Source organism: Sciurus carolinensis, chromosome 10, assembly GCF_902686445.1.
Source record: "Sciurus carolinensis chromosome 10, mSciCar1.2, whole genome shotgun sequence".
Classification (NCBI taxonomy): domain Eukaryota; kingdom Metazoa; phylum Chordata; class Mammalia; order Rodentia; family Sciuridae; genus Sciurus; species Sciurus carolinensis.
The window spans coordinates 50,984,896-51,002,574 of record NC_062222.1 but is presented as its reverse complement, the minus strand read 5'-3'; the positions used below and the strand labels follow the sequence as shown (position 1 = coordinate 51,002,574).

Here is a 17,679-nt window from a genome sequence, read left to right as displayed (position 1 = left end):
CAAATAATCTATATACTATTAAATTTTGTCTGTACTGTTCATTTAAGATAAAAAAAACAAATTTTGAGATGTCATATGTAGGAATTAAATAATACCTATTGAAGATTTTGAAAAACTTAGTAGGAGCTTCCCTCTAGGTATGCAGCACACCACAGTATACACACTGAACAGCAGCAACTTGTCCAATGCACTTTTAGATGTGTGGGAACTTTCTCAGAGGACTTTGACATGCTTATGTGTGCACTGGTCCTTTTGCAAGAGATGCAAAGTACATCTTCATGCATTTCTTATTAAGATTGGAATTTCTTGCAAGAGAAGAAATATTAAAGTCAACTTTGTCATGAAAGTATTAATTCATCTCATATTCTGTATACTTTTGGGTGTGGGGGACTGGTGATTGAGCCCATGAGAGCTTAATTACTGAGCACATCCCCAGTTTGTTTGTTTTTTTAATATTATTTAGAGACAGCATCTTGCTGAGTTGCTTAGGGCTTCGGTAAGTTGCTGAGGTTGGTTTTGAACTCAAAATCCTCCTGCCTCATCCTCTCAAGCCACTGGGATTACAGGAGTGGGCCACCATAATTGTTCTCATATTCTCCATTCTTAATCCACATATGAAACACTACATTCCAGACTCAACATATAGCTTGGATACACATTTGCTATTGGAAGTATATTTTGGGATTGATTGATTCTAATTTACAATTTTAGTTTTAATGTTAATGTTGGTATTAAATAAGGAAGAATACTTTTTAATTTCATCAGCAACACCCTACAAAAAACTACAGTGCTTTTCTCAAAAGTGGTACTCAGCAGCAACTGATATTACAGTGTAATAAAGAAAACCAAACTAAATGGCGGAAATTTGATAGATGGTAGAAGACAGGAATTTAAAACAACATTTTGTTCAAGGTTTAGAGTACTCTATACAAGGACATTCAACAGAAATTCCATAATGAAATCCATTCTTCACACATCTTGAATTAAGTGTATGGTTAACACAAGTTATGTTCCACTTTGGAAAGAAGAATCTAAAATAGTTTGGAGAATATTGTCATCTATTCAAGAGTTGTAGTCTAATGTATCATCTTTCCTCAATGTTTTTCCATGGCAAGAAATAATTGCTAACAGCCTGAACGGCCAGTGGGGCAAAGTTTTTCAGTGGATGTGACAGAGGTATAAGCTGTAATCCCCTGAGGCTAATTGCTGAAACACATCAACCTTAGAAGATGCAGTTCCCACAAGCAGCCAGTCATTAATCCCCACTAAACAGATGGTATTTTATATATACTTAGTACAAGTATTAGAACTTGAAGCCAAAGGTTTTGTGTGTCTTTTTTGTTTGGTTGGTTTTTGGCAGGACTGGGAATTGAACCCAGGGGCTCTCTACCACTGAGTTACATCCCTGACCTTTTTACTTTTGGTTTTAGGAAAGGATCTTGCTAAAATGCCCACGGTGGCCTTGAACTTGTGATCCTCCTGCCTTAGCTTCCTGATAGGTGTGATAGGTGTGTATCACAATACCCAGCTCAAAGGTTTTTTTAATAGGAAAAAAATTACTACCTTCTAACAGCTATAAGATGTGTAAATTGACTATTGCCCTTCAAAAAAAGTTCACATGAGATTGAAATGTGTATTTTTTTTTTTCTTAGACCAGGAAAAGGCATACCATCTAAAAAATTAAAATCAAAAATTAAAAACAAAAAGCTCTCTTTACAAATTTTGAGCATCATCTACAGCTTTATGTGGTGAGAGATGCAGCTACCATTTGAGTGATTCAAAAAGAGTCAAATGGTGTTGAGCTAAATTACAACCCTAAATGCATATTGGTGAAATGAGATGCTGATCCATTTGCACACTAATGTGCTATTTTTAAGTCATGCATCATAGTTTCTTCAAAGAGGACTGTCATAATTATGATGGATTAGACTGCAGAGTCAGTCTTAGATGCAGTAATTGTTTCACAGATGCTGCAGATGCGACTTGAATTTATAATAAATTATTGTCAGAGAGACGGGAGAAGGCATAAAATTAAATATCGAAAGAAAACTGCCGTGGCTAAAACCTGTTTTGGTCTTAGGAATCCAAAATGTTAGCTACTAGTCAAAGGCCAGTATTTTCAACTGAGATAAACATGCTTCATAAATCTGTGCCTCTGACATAGAAGATAAAGGTCAACATAATTGGCATTTCTGTCAGTCTCCGCACCGCCCCCAACCCATGAAAGATTATTTTGTGGCATTAGCTGAAACCATGGAGTAGCCATAAGATAATCATTGCACATTACTATTTATGTTAAATTACCCAGTTATAATTTGACCTTTTTGATTTCCAAAAATATGGTGGCATTTATAACAGACAAAACTTCTCTCTTTTGGTTCCTTTGAAGGCCGTGCTTGATGAGGGAATATTAGACTATTGGAATAAAAGGATAAGTAAAAATATGACTAGTGGGATCTAAATTATGTCATTTTTCAGTAATTTTGTTTTAATATCTGTCACTTAAGTGAATAATAATTTCTAAAATGCCTTTTAGCCTTTAAAAGAATGTCAGTGCTTATAATTTGAGGATTGTTCTTCATTTATTCTTTATTTGGGGGGGGGGTGGTTAACCAGGTGGAAATAGAACCCAGGGACACTTACCCTGAGAGACATCACTAGCCTTACCTCCTGAGCTGCTGGGGTTACAGGCATGCGCCATCATGCACAGCTATTTCATTCATTTTTCAAGTTTAATTCACCTTGTAGCTTTTTTGGTAAACCAATGAAAAAAGCCTATGCTGTACCACATATTCAAATCCTCTGTGTGTGTATGGTTTGAATAATGAGATACTGCATTTTTTTTTTCTTTTTTGGGTGCTGGGGATTGAACCCAGGACCTTGTGCATGTGAGGCAAGCATTCTACCAACTGAGCTATATCCCCAGCCCAAGATTAACTGGGGTAACATTTTGATTAGCAAAGATAACTAGTGTGACAAAATAAATATGCCAAGTGTTTTCCTAGGTTAAGTGTTCAGTAATCTGGAAATCCATAAGTCATTTGCTGAATATTACTAGCTTTTTTTAATTGAGTATTTTATGTGGTCTTTTCTGTGCATGATGATCACTGAATCAATGGATATACATTTCTACTTTATCTTCTGTCTCAGTAATGTCGACAGATATTTTGATCACAGTTCATTTTCGCCTTTTAAAAACTAACTTTGACTTAGTGGAACACTTTTTTCTCCCTTACTAAGGCAATAGGAAATGAAGTAGAATTTCATGAGTGATTTGGGTGGATGATATGCAGACATTGACAGCATTTCAAAATGATTTTCATGCTGGACATGGTAATACATACCTGAAATCCCAGTGACTTAGGAGGCTGAGGCAGAAGATTGCTTTTTCAAGTCCAGCCTCAACAATTTAGACCCTAAAACAACTTAGCAACACTCTCAAAATACAAATTTTGTAAACAGGACTGGAGATGTGGTTCAGTGCCCCTGGGTTCAATCCCCAATATTAAAACAAACAAACAAACAAAAAAATGTTCTTCCCTTCTCCATCTCTCCATGACATTTATACAGCCCTATTGCCTCAGCCTAGCAATGCATCAGGGCAGTGCAGGATGTGTCCATTTTACATTAGCTCCACTCCACACCACTTGCACTGAGGAGGGATTCAGTAAATGCTTGACAGAATAAGTGAATGAACTTATGTGTGTGAACCTCCAGTTCTCTCATGACATCATCAGGGGAGATAACAAAGTCTTCATCAAATATTTTAAAGAAACATTAGCATTGCAACACAGTTCCAAGATTATCTAGAAAGGCAGCAAAGAAAGGGACAGAGAGTAACTGTGGCAACTTCAAATTCCATGTCTTAGATGTTTATGTTTATTCTGTTCCAAGCCATATAAAGAAATGATGCCTTTTTGGAGACATACAATATATCTTTCATTGTGTTAATAAACAGGTCAACAGAAATGTCCCTAAAACATTTTGGTTTTTTTGAAGTATCAACATTAACTTGCTAAAAAGTTTGAATGTTGGCAAAGTCGTTAGGGGCAGGGGGTTCTGGAGGTTGATCCTAGGGTGCTCTACTACTGAACTACATCCTCATCCCTTTTTTTATTTTTTGAGACCAGTTTCACAAGTTGCCCAGGCTGGCCTCAAACTTGGCAATCCTCCTGCCTCAGCCTCCACAGTTGCTGTGATTACAGGTTTGCCACTATATGTAGTTAAAGTGTTGATTTAATAACAAAATAAAACCTCTCTGAATTATGCCCTTCTCTTTTTGTATTTTGTGATAGAAGAACTTTAAAGAACTGCCAGAAGAGGTTAGGCCTAGCCTTATGTGAAGCACTATTTGATGACTAACATTAGACAAAAGTCCTCAGTTTTCCCACATATTGAGTAGGAAAATACAAGTAGGTCCTTTCTGATACTCAGAAATGTTTCATACATCGTTAGGACCATCATCATCACATCACTTATATTTGAATGTCATTTTAAAATTCCTTAGCTTTTCAAAAGCTAAATCACTCAGTAATTATATGAGGAAGAACTTTTTGTCCAATGCAATTTTGAGGTTGAAGAACGTTCCCAAAATAACGTGGCATGTATTTTGTCTCCAGGAACTTGTTTTCTATCCCCCACCCCAAATAAAGAAAAAGAAAATGATTTGTCAGTAGTGTGCTGAGAACTCGCTCATGATAGTTTTAAAGAGATGAAATTTGATAGCTTAACATTATCTATGACCCTGTTAAAAAACATCTATTTATTTTCAAATTGTAACTAAATGTAACACCATGAAGAACACCTGCAGGAAACTTAACCAATCAGCCCTTCTAGATTTTTCCGAAGGATTATCTGCATATTACCTCGTATATAAACTTCATAACAGTTTTAAGAATAATAAGCACTTGAATTTTGATTGGTCTTTGTCCTCTTGGATGAATCATTCTAAAATTCTTTGTTTAGAGAATGATTGTCTATAAACACTATTATTTGACATATTTTACATATAGTGAATTACCATGTATACAGCTCCAACATTTAAATAAAATTGAATATTTTTAAAGTGTTTAAATGTGCAGTTGCACAGGGAATAGTCTTGATTGGTATTGTGCACTATATGTTCTATGGTGTAGGAAAACTAGGAGTTTGATTTCAGTATCAAAAAATTAGTCATGAGGGCTGTGGGTGATTCAGTGTTAGACCACTTGCCTCACACATGGGAGGCACTGGGTTTGATCCTCAGCACCACATAAAATAAATAAAATAAAGGATGGTGTCCATCTACAACTTAAAAAATATATTTAAAAAATCAGTCATGAGGCCAGACATGGCGGTGCCCTCCTGTAATCCTGGCAACCTGAGAACCTGAGACAGGAGGACCACAACTTAAAGGCCAGACAGCATTAGCAGCTTATTGAGGTCCTATCTCAAAATAAATAAAAGGGTTGGGGATGTAGCTCAGTGGTAAAACAGCCATGGGTTTAATAACAAGTACTTAAAAAAAAAAAAGTCATGAGAATTCAAAGTGTTTCTATTATCAGTCACTTTTAACAGATACGAATGAATAAACTCTTTCTGTTTTTAGTCTCAGATAAGTAAATGGATTTTTGCTGTGATTTTTTTCCCTTGCAAAACTCATGTTCAAGTTTAATCCTTATTGTGAGGTAGTGGGGCCTACAGGAGTGATTAAGATTAGCAAAGGTCATTGAGTTTCTCACCTTGATGCCTTGTGCTACCTCCAGACTTGGCCAGAAGGAAGGCCATCAGATGGAACCACTCAAATTTGGAATAGAACCAAGAGTTAAAATAAGCCTCTTTATAACTTGCCAAGTCTGTAATACTATTATTAGCAACAGAAAAAGGACTAAGGAATATCACAGAAAAATAAAACCAAAATTTATATCCATCTGAAACTTAGTTTATCTTTGAAAAATGTTACCTTTTTTGCAATCATTTAAATTTGTAAATAATAATAATAACCTAATTACGTTATTACTGTTGAGCAGGAAAATAGCTACAAAATAGAACTGCTGAAGATTTTGTTGTCTTATACAATAATTATTAATTTTCTCAGCTTGAAAAAACTGTATGAATCTGCAAAAAGTAGAATACAGGAAAGCTTTTTCACTATTTCTACAATAAGCAAAATGAACAAGTCTCATTTTTTTCTGTATTATGAAAATAATGCTTTATCAGTATCAGTATAAAAGTAATAGATAAGTGGAAGAGCACTGTGCCAATGGTTATGGAATCATAGAATATAAAGGTTAAGTATACCAAAAAAGTGTAGGTTAGGACACATAAGTCAAGGAAAGCACTGACTTCTTTATTAAAATGACAGTTTAAATTTTCTGAATGAGATTCATAGACAAATGGAACTCAGTGACAGATAATCTTTCATCCTAAAATGGGAAAAATGTATAATTTTTCTACCTTTCCTGGAAAAGTTAACCACCATTTCAAAACCAATGGTTTTACTTAGGAAAGAAATTGCTGCCACATATAGAATTCTGTTGATAAGTTTATATTAGTATTTGAAAATGACTATTATGTTTAAAATTCTGCATTGAAATAAAATTTCATCATAAGTCACCTTCATTTCTTCTTAGGAGCTATTATTATATTCATAAAGAATTTGCAAATTCCATCTATTAAGACTTTGCCCTTGATATTTTAAAGCTATCCAAAATTATGGAGAATGGATCATAATAGAGAATAACATTGAGTGCTTAAAATATTTTACACCTAGAAAATCATGCAGGACAACTTGCATTGTATAGAGTCTATAAGTTTTATTTGTGTAACTTACCATAAGTTTACACATTTATGTAGATGTAAATACCTTTTCAGTGGTCTGTATATGAACTGTTTTTATAGTTGCCAGAAGAACTTTATATATATATATGTGTGTGTATTTGGAGAGCTAATCAACCTAGAGTTTATAGAATTTACCTAGGCTTGCTTCTGTGCTTCTCAATTTGGGGAAAGGAGTAGTGGTCACAAAGGCCCTTATGTCAAAGAGTACAACTTTCTATGCTTCTAGAACCTACTCTTTATTAGAGGTTATTGATGATTAAGAGTTTTATTCTAACCCAAATCTATTGAGCAGAATTCTTGTGCAAGCTATATATAGAAGTGAAAACTTCCTAGTATTCACAAGTAAAAAGAAATGGAATTAATTTAATGATATATTTTATTTAGTCCAATATATCAAAAGTAGTAGTATTTTAATATGTAATGGTTATTTTTAAAAATTGAGATATTTTGTATTCTTTTTTCACACTAAATCTTTAAAATCCAGTGTTTTTACATTTATAGTAGTTCTCAATTTGGATTAGTTACATTTCAAGTGCTCAAAAGCCACATGTGAACTGGTGACTGTATTGGATGATGTATACTAGCCCATCTCAACATTTGAAAGAAGTAGACCAAGCAGAAATAAAGGCATCACTTTATTGCTTTTATTTTTTTGCATGTGAAGTAAGAAAAATAATTCATTTAATAATTACAGTGGTGTAGCACAGATGTTGCAGTAGTAATAACTTTTTCAATTTCAGTTTTACTTATTAAGAAATACTCATGCTTAAAATTTATTTTAAAAAAAATTAAGAGAAGTCTCCCTTTCAGTGCAGTTCTTCAGCTGCTTCTTTCTTTTTCTTGAAGGCAAAGTAGTATGACGATTTTTGTTACCTATTTGTTATTATTTCTTAGTAAATGTATAGGTTGTAACATTCTTCATGGCATGCAACAGCAAAAGTTTAGGAAAAATTGAAGTGTTCATCAGTAAGGAATGTATTTCTGGGACAGTGACAAAATATAATGCCATGTAGATGTTAAAATGAATGAGGCATTACCTATATTTTCAGATGGAATATCTCCAGGTAATTAAATGAAATTAAGATATCTATAGAACACTAGGAATAAAGTACATTAAAACACTAGGAATAAGCTTGAAAAGAAATTTGGAAGACTTATTTGAATAAAATTGTTGCCCCACTAATTCCCATTAAAGTTCTCTTTCAGAATATTCCTAACTTTTCAGTTTATTTTTCCACATGAAGTTTAGAATCAGCTTCTTTCATTCCTCAAAATATTCTGGTAATATTTTTATTGTGAGTACACTACTTTGACACTTAACCAAGAATATAATATAGTTTCCCCTTGTTTTGTCTTTGTGTATGTTCCTCAATATTGTTTTAAAATTTTTTTATGCAAATAGAGCTTTCCTGTTTATTAAGCCTATTCCTAGTAGGTTTAAAATTTTTTTTTCTATTACATAACTGCAGTATTCTATTCTGATACAGCTTCCAACAAGCTGCTGCTTTTCTTTATCTAGGCTATGATGTTTTATTGAGCTACTTCACTGAATTCTATCAGCTGTGAGTTTTTCAGTTGATTCTTTTGGCTGACCAGTGTACAATCTTAATATCATCAAAAATTGGTGACTTTACTGTTGTTTTCCATTGTTTTTTATTTCTTCTTGCTTCACTTGTTTTGTTTAATAAGCAATGACTATTTTCACAGAGGTTTATTTTAGCCCAGATGGAAAATAGTCTCCCACCCCCATTTATATCCTTAAAATAAATGTATGAGAAAGACTGTGGGAAAATAATGAATGGGGAAGCATTCACCTTATATGGTGTATTAGTTTTTGAGTGCCTACATTCTCTATTATCCTATTACCCCTACATTCCCTATTATTTGGACTTTAAATTTTTCAGCAGTCTCAAATGTGTTTGAAAGAATGACAGAAATCATGACATGAGTAAACATTGTGTACTCATTCTTTATTGGGTATAAAAATGAACAGATTGGAAACTCTTCTCTTAAGGAATCCAGTGAGGAATCCAGACACAATACCATTGAGTGTTATGTTCAGTAATAGACCATCTGCAAGATGCGAAGGAGTATAGACATGGGAGTGATTGACTCTCTTAGAGGCCAAAGAAGGAATTCTAGGCAGAGGTGATATCTGAGATAGAGTTAGAACTATGTGTGAGCCGTTGGCAGATGTATTAAGAAGGAATCTAGACAGAACAACAAAAGCACATGATGAAGCTTTCCATGTTTGGGTTTTTTAAAAGCTGTTACTGATGAAGTATGAACCAGGAGAGGGATTGGAAGGAAAGACAAACCTGCCCATAAAAAGCTATATATATTACACATGAATTCTCTATAGAACTGGGCAGCCATCCCTTGTAGAGGAAAATGATTTGGTTTTGGTGCTGCAGGTTGAATCCAGGGCCTCTTTCATAGTAAGAACACCATCTATCACTGAGCTATATCCCTATCCTGAAAGGGCATTTCATGAACTACTCATTGCATACTCATCCCATCCCCTTGGATACTGCTAATGCTGAAGGGGAGCTGACCTCACCTCTCAGGTGTGTTTGAATGAAAGAGTTGAAAACTACAAGGTGCCAGTAATGGTGAGAAAGAAGGCATGACATCAGAATTGTATTTTAGAACATTCCCTTTGACATCAAGTGGAGGAGCTTTGTAGGGAAGGGTAGGCTGGACTAAGGGAGAAACCATTTTAAAAACTACTGTTACAAGCCAAGATGATGTATCTATGAACTATGAAGTGGCAGTGATGATGATTCAGGGAATATATAAAAACTAGAAATGATAGAACTTAGCAAGTGATTGTGTAAGCAAAGTGCTAGAGAAAAGAAGATTATCTTTCTCTATTCTTAGTATTTTGACCAAAAATAATTACCTGAGCCTTGTTGATTACAATGACCCACACCTGTAATTCCAGCTATGAAGGAGGCTGAGGTAGGAAGATTGCAAGTTCAAGGCCAGCCTGGGCAACGTGTGAGAGCCGGTCTCAAAAAATAAGAAGGGCTGGGGGGTATAGCTCTGTGGTATAGCACCTCTGGGCTCAATCCCAAGTACTAGGGGGTGGGGAGAGGCACAATTAATTGGGAAGGAAGTTAATACTAATAACTAATAAAATATGGATTTGTCATATTTGCTAATGACTTTTATCATCCTTGTTCCCCATGACTGTAAATATTTGAAAGTTGCTTAGTAGCTACTTGTTTTCACTACAGAAAATGAAAAATGAGGATCTGTATTACAGTTTGTTATATCCAGGGATTCCTATATAATTTGTATAGTTATTCTGTTAGCTGTTATGAGAGTTATATATATTCATGTATTTTGATTTTTTTGTTTTCATGCTCTTTAGAATTCATTCAAAGGGCAGCCTTGTGGATGGCCCCGAAGCAAGCCTGATGGAACAGGATAGAATCAACCATGCTGACGGCAACAGTCTAAGTCCATTCCTGATTCCATCACCTTCTCCCATCTGCCAGACAGACCCTCTGGCCATAAAGCTCCAGAATGGAAGCCCACTTACAGAGAAACCTCATCCAGAGGTAAATGGAGACACCAAGTGGCAGTCTTTCAACAGTTATGGAATACCCCATATGAAAGGTAGCCAGAGTACTTGCCGAAGTCCAGACTTAATGCCAGAAGACAGAGGGTATTCCAAGCACTTGCAAAATGGAGGAATAAAACGCACAGTTAGTGAACCATCTCTCTCTGGGCTCCATCAGAACAAGAAGTTGAAACTAGACCAAAAAGCTAAGGGAGAAAAAAATGACTTCGGGGAAAGCCAAGAAAGAAATCCAGGTGAAAGCAGCAGTCAACCAAACGTCTCCGCTTTGAGTGGTAGGAGAGAATCTGGAAGCTCCATAACCCAAGAAAACGCAGTTCAAGATTTCACCAGTTTTTCAGCTCATAACTGCAATGGGTCTGAAAATCCAGAGCTTCAGATTCTAAATGAGCAGAAGGAGAAAAATGCTAACAACTACCAATTACTTCTTAAAAACAAGGCAGTGCTAATGCCTAATGGTGCTACAGTTTCTGCCTCTTCCATGGAAAACACACACGGTGAACTCCTGGAAAAAACACTGTCTCAATATTATCCAGATTGTGTTTCCATTGCGGTGCAGAAAACCACATCTCACATAAATGCCATTAATAGTCAGGCTACTAATGAGTTGTCTTGTGAAATCACTCACCCATCACATACCTCAGGGCAGATCAATTCCCCACAGGCCTCTAGTTCCGAGCTGCCTCCAGAGCCGGCTGCTGTGGTGACTGAGGCCTGTGATGCTGATAATGCCAGTAAGCCGATTGCAGTGCTAGGTACCTGTCCTTTCCAGAAACCAGAACAACTACAACAACAAAAGTCACCTTTTGAGATATGCCCATCATCTGCAGAAAACGGTAACATCCAAGGAAACATGAAGGTAGTGTCTGGTGAAGAGTTCTGTCCAGGTCCCAGCAGCAATATGCAAGCTCCTAGTGGCAGCTCTGAACAGTATTTAAAGCAAAATGAAATGAATGGTGCTTACTTCAAGCAAAACTCAGTGTTCACTAAGGATTCCTTCTCTGCCACTACCACACCACCACCATCACAATTGCTTCTTTCTCCCCCTCCTTCTCTCTCTCCTGCTGTTCCTCAGCTTCCTTCCGAAGGAAAGAGAACTCTGCACAATGGAGTTTTGGAAGAAAACCATCACTACCCCAACCAGAGTAACATAACTCTTTTAAGGGATGTGAAAATGGAGGGTCAACCTGAGGCACCAACATCCCAGAGTCCTAATCCATCTATCCGTGTATCTACCCCATCTCTGATGCTTCCAGAAGGGCCTCAGAATAATTGTGTTACTAAGAATGGCTTACTGATACCAGGGACAATGACTGTCCCATTGTGTCCTGAGAAAACAAGACCAACATCAGAACATCTCAAGCATCATACACCAATTCTTGGTAGCAGTGGGGATTTACAGGATCACTGCCATCAGTTGATGGGACACAAAGAGCAAGAGATTCTGAAGGATCGGGACAAGGAACATACACAAGACCTTGTGCTCCCAACACAGCACTACCTGAAACCAGGATGGATTGAATTGAAGTCCCCTCATTTTCACCAAGGAGAATCCCATCAAAAATGTAATGAGGCATCACTGCAGTCCATTCTTCAGTATCAGTCCAAACCTTCTAATCAAATGACCTCCAAACAATACACTGGAAATTCCAACACACCTGCAGGGCTCTCAAGGCAAGCTTACATCCAGAAAATAATGCAGCCAGAGCAGAAGTCACAAATGTACCAAGTTGAGATGAATCAAGGGCAGTCTCAAGGTATGGTGGACCAACATCTCCAGTTCCAAAAACTCTCACACCAGGTGCATGTCTCTAAGACAGACCCTTTACCTGAAGCTCATGTGCAGGCACCTTGTGCCTCTAGATTTCATTTTCCACAAAGGGCAGATACCCAAACAGAGAAATTCATGTCCCCATTGTTAAAACAGCCCTTGAATCAACAGGCCTCAGAGACTGAGCCATTTTCAAACTCACACCTTTTGCAACATAAGCCTCATAAACAGGCAGCACAAACACAACCGTCCCAGAATTCACAGTTTCCTCAAAACCAGCAGCAGCAAAAGTTACAAATGAAGAATAAAGAACAAATGTCTCAGACATTGTCTCATCCCCAAGGTCACAGTGATCAGGAAAGAGAAGGAACATTCTTTCGCCAGATTAAAATGGAAGAATGCTATAGTAGTGAAAATCAGTATTCAAAATCAAGTGAGTTCCAAACTCAGAATGCTCAAGTGGGATTAGAGCAAGTACAGAATACAAGTAATAGAAATTCTCCTTATGGCCAGATCTTAAAATCAAGTGCAAGCAAAGTGCATATTTCCTGTTCAAACAATACACACCTAATTCCAGAGAATAAAGAACAAGCTGTACGTGCTGAACTCTTTACAGTAAACAAGACCCCAAACTTGCATCACATGCAGTATTTTCCAAATAATGTGACCCCAAAACAAGATATTCTTCACAGGTGCTTTCAAGAACAAGAGCAGAAGTCTCAACAGGCTTCAGTTCTACAGGGATATAAAAACAGAAACCAAGATATATCTGGACAACAAACCGTACAACTAGCTCAGCAAAGGTACTTGATGCAAAACCAAGCAAAGACTTTCCCGGTGCCCGACCAGGGAGGAAGTCACCTTCAGACTCCTCCCCAGAAGGACATTCAGAAGCATGCTGCACTAAGGTGGCACCTCTTACACAAGCAAGAACAGCAGCAAGCACAGCAAAACCAACCTGAGTCGTGCCATAATCAGGTACACAGGCCAATTAAGATTGAACCTGGATCCAAGCCCCATGCCTGTATGCGTCCCATGTCAGCACAGCAAGAAAACAAAACATGGAAAAAAATAACTAAGCAAGAGATTACATCTCCAAGCTGTGACAATGTGCAACAGAAGAGCATCATTGAGACCATGGAGCAGCATCTGAAGCAGTTTCAGGTCAAATCATTATTTGACCATAAGGCTCTTACTCTCAAATCACAGAAACAAATAAAAGTTGAAATGTCAGGGCCAGTCACAGTTTTAACTAGGCAAATCACTGCTACCGATCTCGATAACCATACCCCAGGTTTAGAGCAGCATGCAACTTCAGAAAAGACACCAACTAAAAGAACAGGTGGTTCTCTTCTTGGTACTTTTATAGAGTCACCTTCCAAATTACTAGATACTCCTGTAAAAAATTTATTGGATACACCTGTCAAGACTCAATATGATTTCCCATCATGCAGATGTGTAGGTAAGTGCCAGAAATGTCTGAAGCACATGGTTTTTATCCAGAATTAGCAAATATATCTTCAGATATGGGATTTTCTTTCTTTTTCTTTCTTTTTTAAATCCTTGAATCTGGGAGCAATTCCTAAAGCTCATAAAAAATCTGAAGCTTACATTTTTTTTTATCTTTAAATTACAGTTGCTTGTGGTGTGCAGGAAAACTTCACTTACATGCAATGTTTTCCTCCCCCAATTTTTTTAATAGTGCACACATTTGTTTTTTCTTCTATCCAGACTCTTCTTTAAAATAAAAATGTGTTTTAGATTAATTCACCTATATGAGTGTTATCTACCGGGGAGACATATGTATAGTAAAAAAATCATTAGTATGAGAAAACAACTGCTACAATCAAACTAATTTAGAAACCTTTTGTTCTTGAAAAGTCAAGATTGAATATAGTGGTAGTTTTATGTAGTATAATCATATAGTATATAGGCAACTACTACTACTACTGGATAGTTTTTCTAAAATTACTATTGGATTTCTATATGATGGGGCAATTATCTTTAGTGTTGGTTAGTCCGTGAATTTATAATGCTACACTCTGAGTACTAGTGAAGATACCCTTTTTCCATTTATACACTTGAAACATTGTGATTTATATTGATTTTGATTCCATTTTCTCTTTAACCTTTTTTTTTTTCCTTTCTTTCTTTTTTTTTTTTTTTTTTTTTTTTGTCTTTTTCTGATGCTGGGAATTGAACCCTGGGTCTTACCCATGCTAGGCAAGTACTGGACCAATGAGCTACATCCCCAGCCCTAAACTTTCATCTTTTTTTATAAAAATGGTATTTTCATTTCTTTTAAACAAATACCTTCTATTAAAATTCAGAATGTTTCAGGTCTGTGAGAACAAGGAAACATTTTTACTGATGGATGCATGTAGATATGTGGGCAGAAAAGATCCTAAGTTATAGCTAGTAAGCATGGATATGGTAGGAGACATTTGAAAAAGCAAATGTTGAATTAGTGTGGCTAGTGGCCCACTCACCCATGTTATTCCTCTTACTGGGAGGTACCCCATGATGGAGGGAGGCCCCACACTGCTCTTTTGTGTGTGGTTATTGTTTCCTCACTTGGCTAAATGTTACAAGTGTCATAGATAATACTAGGTAAGTTATAATCATTTCACTCCCTTATCACCCTGATCCTGGCTTCCTACTCCATCTTTGGTTGTTTGCCACCACCCCTTCCTTTTACCTGACTCTTTTAGATTTCTCTCATCATAAATTGCTCTAATGTAAATTGCTCTAATGTACACACAAATGTGGGTCAGGTTGAACATTCTTATTTTCTAAACAGTAATTAAGTATGGGAAAACAAGCAGAAAAAGGGGCCCTTGGCAATAAAATGAGTATATTTTGGGGGTGGGCCAGGACAGGAAATTTTATTTATGATCTTTTAATATCTAAATGGTAGGTAGCTTCTAGTTAGCTTTAAAAATTTTTTTCAGTTCAAAAAATTGAGTTGTAGTTGGTATTACATATAATACAGTCTAGTATCTTTATTGTTGTCATTGTTTCAGTTATTTGGTTTAAAATGATTTCTTATACCATGTCTAAAATGTAACTTAATAATTTTTCCATTAGCCATCTTGTACATATACTTAATTATTTGGCACATTTTCTAGTAGATAGTGCATCAATTGATTCATTTTAAAGAAAAAAATTTTTAAAGTCACTTAGGGCCCTTACTGTGCAGCTGGGGGATAATCTTTGTGGATGTAGCCTTTATATTTAGTATAATTGAGGTCTAAAATAATAATCTTCTATTATCTCAACAGAGCAAATTATTGAAAAAGATGAAGGTCCTTTTTATACCCATCTAGGAGCAGGTCCTAATGTGGCAGCTATTAGAGAAATCATGGAAGAAAGGTAATTAACGCAAAGGCACAGGGCAGATTAACGTTTATCCTTTTGTATATGTCAGAATTTTTCCAGCCTTCACACACAAAGCAGTAAACAATTGTAAACCGAGTAATTATTAGTAGGCTTAGCTATTCCAGCATTGCCAACACTACACACTGTGCTATTCACCAGAGAGTCACAATATTTGACAGGACTAATAGTCTGTTAGCTGGCACAGGCTGCCCACTTTGAGATGAATGCCAGAAAACCCAGGCAGGAACAAGAACCAGCCAGCCAGCCTGCCAGGCACAAGGTTACTGGCATAGGCTGTAAAGAGGGACCCCACTCGGGCTTTCCCACTTGATGATAAAGTTTCAGAAAGTGAAGAGAGAAAGTGGTATAAGAAAGGAATCATTGCATTAAATTCACCTTGTAAGTGAATAGTTATCTCTGGGGAAGTTTTTTCTTATGAGCAGAGAACCAGTGTGATGAGTTGAATAGAATTCCATTTGTAGACAGATTCCATTTGTAGCTCCTTTGTTTTGTTTGTTTGTTGTTCGTTTTCGAACAACTTTGGGCTTGAACTGTGCTTTGAATGAGCTGGCTGAGAACAGCTGGACTTGAAGTGAGTTTTCTAAAAAAGTTTCATGAATGGTTTTCTATGAAACTATGGGGGGGTTGATGTCTCAGCCATCCCACTACCTTGCATACATGTACACAAGTATTTGCCTGTACCTATAGTTAACTCCTGGTTGTAAGACCTTTCCTACAGGTGTCTTCAGCTGCTAATCCCATTTGAGTGTCTTTTCATTAGAGGTAGACGGAGTTATCATGAAAATATATTAGGGTATAGTTAGGCACAAGGACATATTTTGTATCATTCTTGGTCTATTTTCAAATATATTCATTTCTAAATAATGTGTAGAAATTCACTAAATAATCACCCAGTGTCCTGGCAGAATTTATCTACATGCTTTAAAAAAAAAAAAAAAATTAGCAAGCAGTACACAGTGCTTCATCATCATAAAGGGAAATAGTCTGTTTCTAGAACCCATCTTGTATTTTCATAATGGCTGGATACTAATTATTGTCAGGTCCCTTTTTAAAAATGTGAGAGATTCAGGAACAGCTCTAATAAAATCTATCATGATTTCCCAAGTTTTAAAATAGCTCAATTTGGAAAAAGACAAAATCAAATAGTGTATGTTTTAGAAGACTGAATTTAGCAAACTAACAAATTTTGTGCTTTGTGAAGTTATACAGAAAAAAAGCTTTCCCATTATTTTCACCTAACATGTAAATTGCAAAATAGTTCGTTACATTTTTTATTATATTTTGTATGGAAGAAAAACAAGATTTAAAGACTGATATCTAGTTTGCTTAGCTTAGACCTATTTTTTAAAAATTTTAAACCATTCATTTCTCAGGATATGGTCATAGAATAAAATTATACACAAATGTTTCAAATATTTTGATTGCTGCTTTAGTCATTTGCTAATTGTGTGTGTGTGTATTTCTATGGGTTTCTTTAAGGTATGGAGAGAAGGGTAAAGCTATTAGGATTGAAAGAGTCATCTATACTGGTAAAGAAGGCAAAAGTTCTCAGGGATGTCCTATTGCCAAATGGGTAAGTATGACTTTACAGGGCCTTTGGTCTTCAATCTTGGGCATTTGGATTAGTTAATCTAACCCTGAGAATTGGGATACCCAGATTAAAGGGTCATGCCAGTTGATAGGAACATTGCCTGTTTGTGTTTAGGGTTTTTTGGGGGGGGGGGGTTTGTAGTTTTTTCACATTGCCTGCATTTATTTTATGATATGCTCTACTTAAAGAAAAGGCAGATTTATTATAAAATCATAAGCAAACTATATTTATTGGATGAATTAAGTGGTGAGGTGGAGGTCTTTGCTCTTGCCTACATAAAAAAATAATGCCTCCTTGGAATGTGAATAATTGACAAATGGTTATTAGTTCCCCCCCGCCCCCTCCCCAACAAGGAGTCAACCTCCCAAGCTGCTGGGATTACAAGTAGGCCATCATGCCCGGCTGGTACCCTAAGCTAATTTTTAGAGTGTCATTTATGAAAACCTTGATCTTTATTATAGCTGTGAGTTCAACTCAGTTGACAGTTCCTTGTCCCCCACGCCCTGCCCCAAA

General features: G+C 36.4%; 1 protein-coding gene across 2 annotated transcripts in view; it reads left to right on the top strand.

Annotated features, from left to right (window-relative positions):
- Tet2 (tet methylcytosine dioxygenase 2) overlaps positions 1-17,679 on the top strand; it is a 125,982-nt gene that overhangs the window by 73,601 nt on the left and 34,702 nt on the right. The window contains exons 3-5 of one of the 2 annotated variants that reach the window (XM_047566296.1): positions 10,196-13,638; positions 15,458-15,548; positions 17,055-17,148. In XM_047566296.1, the coding sequence (XP_047422252.1) occupies positions 10,242-13,638; positions 15,458-15,548; positions 17,055-17,148 (3,582 nt within the window). In that variant the 5' untranslated portion in view covers positions 10,196-10,241. The remainder of the gene's footprint in view (positions 1-10,195; positions 13,639-15,457; positions 15,549-17,054; positions 17,149-17,679) is intronic. The other variant, XM_047566297.1, reaches the window with a different exon arrangement.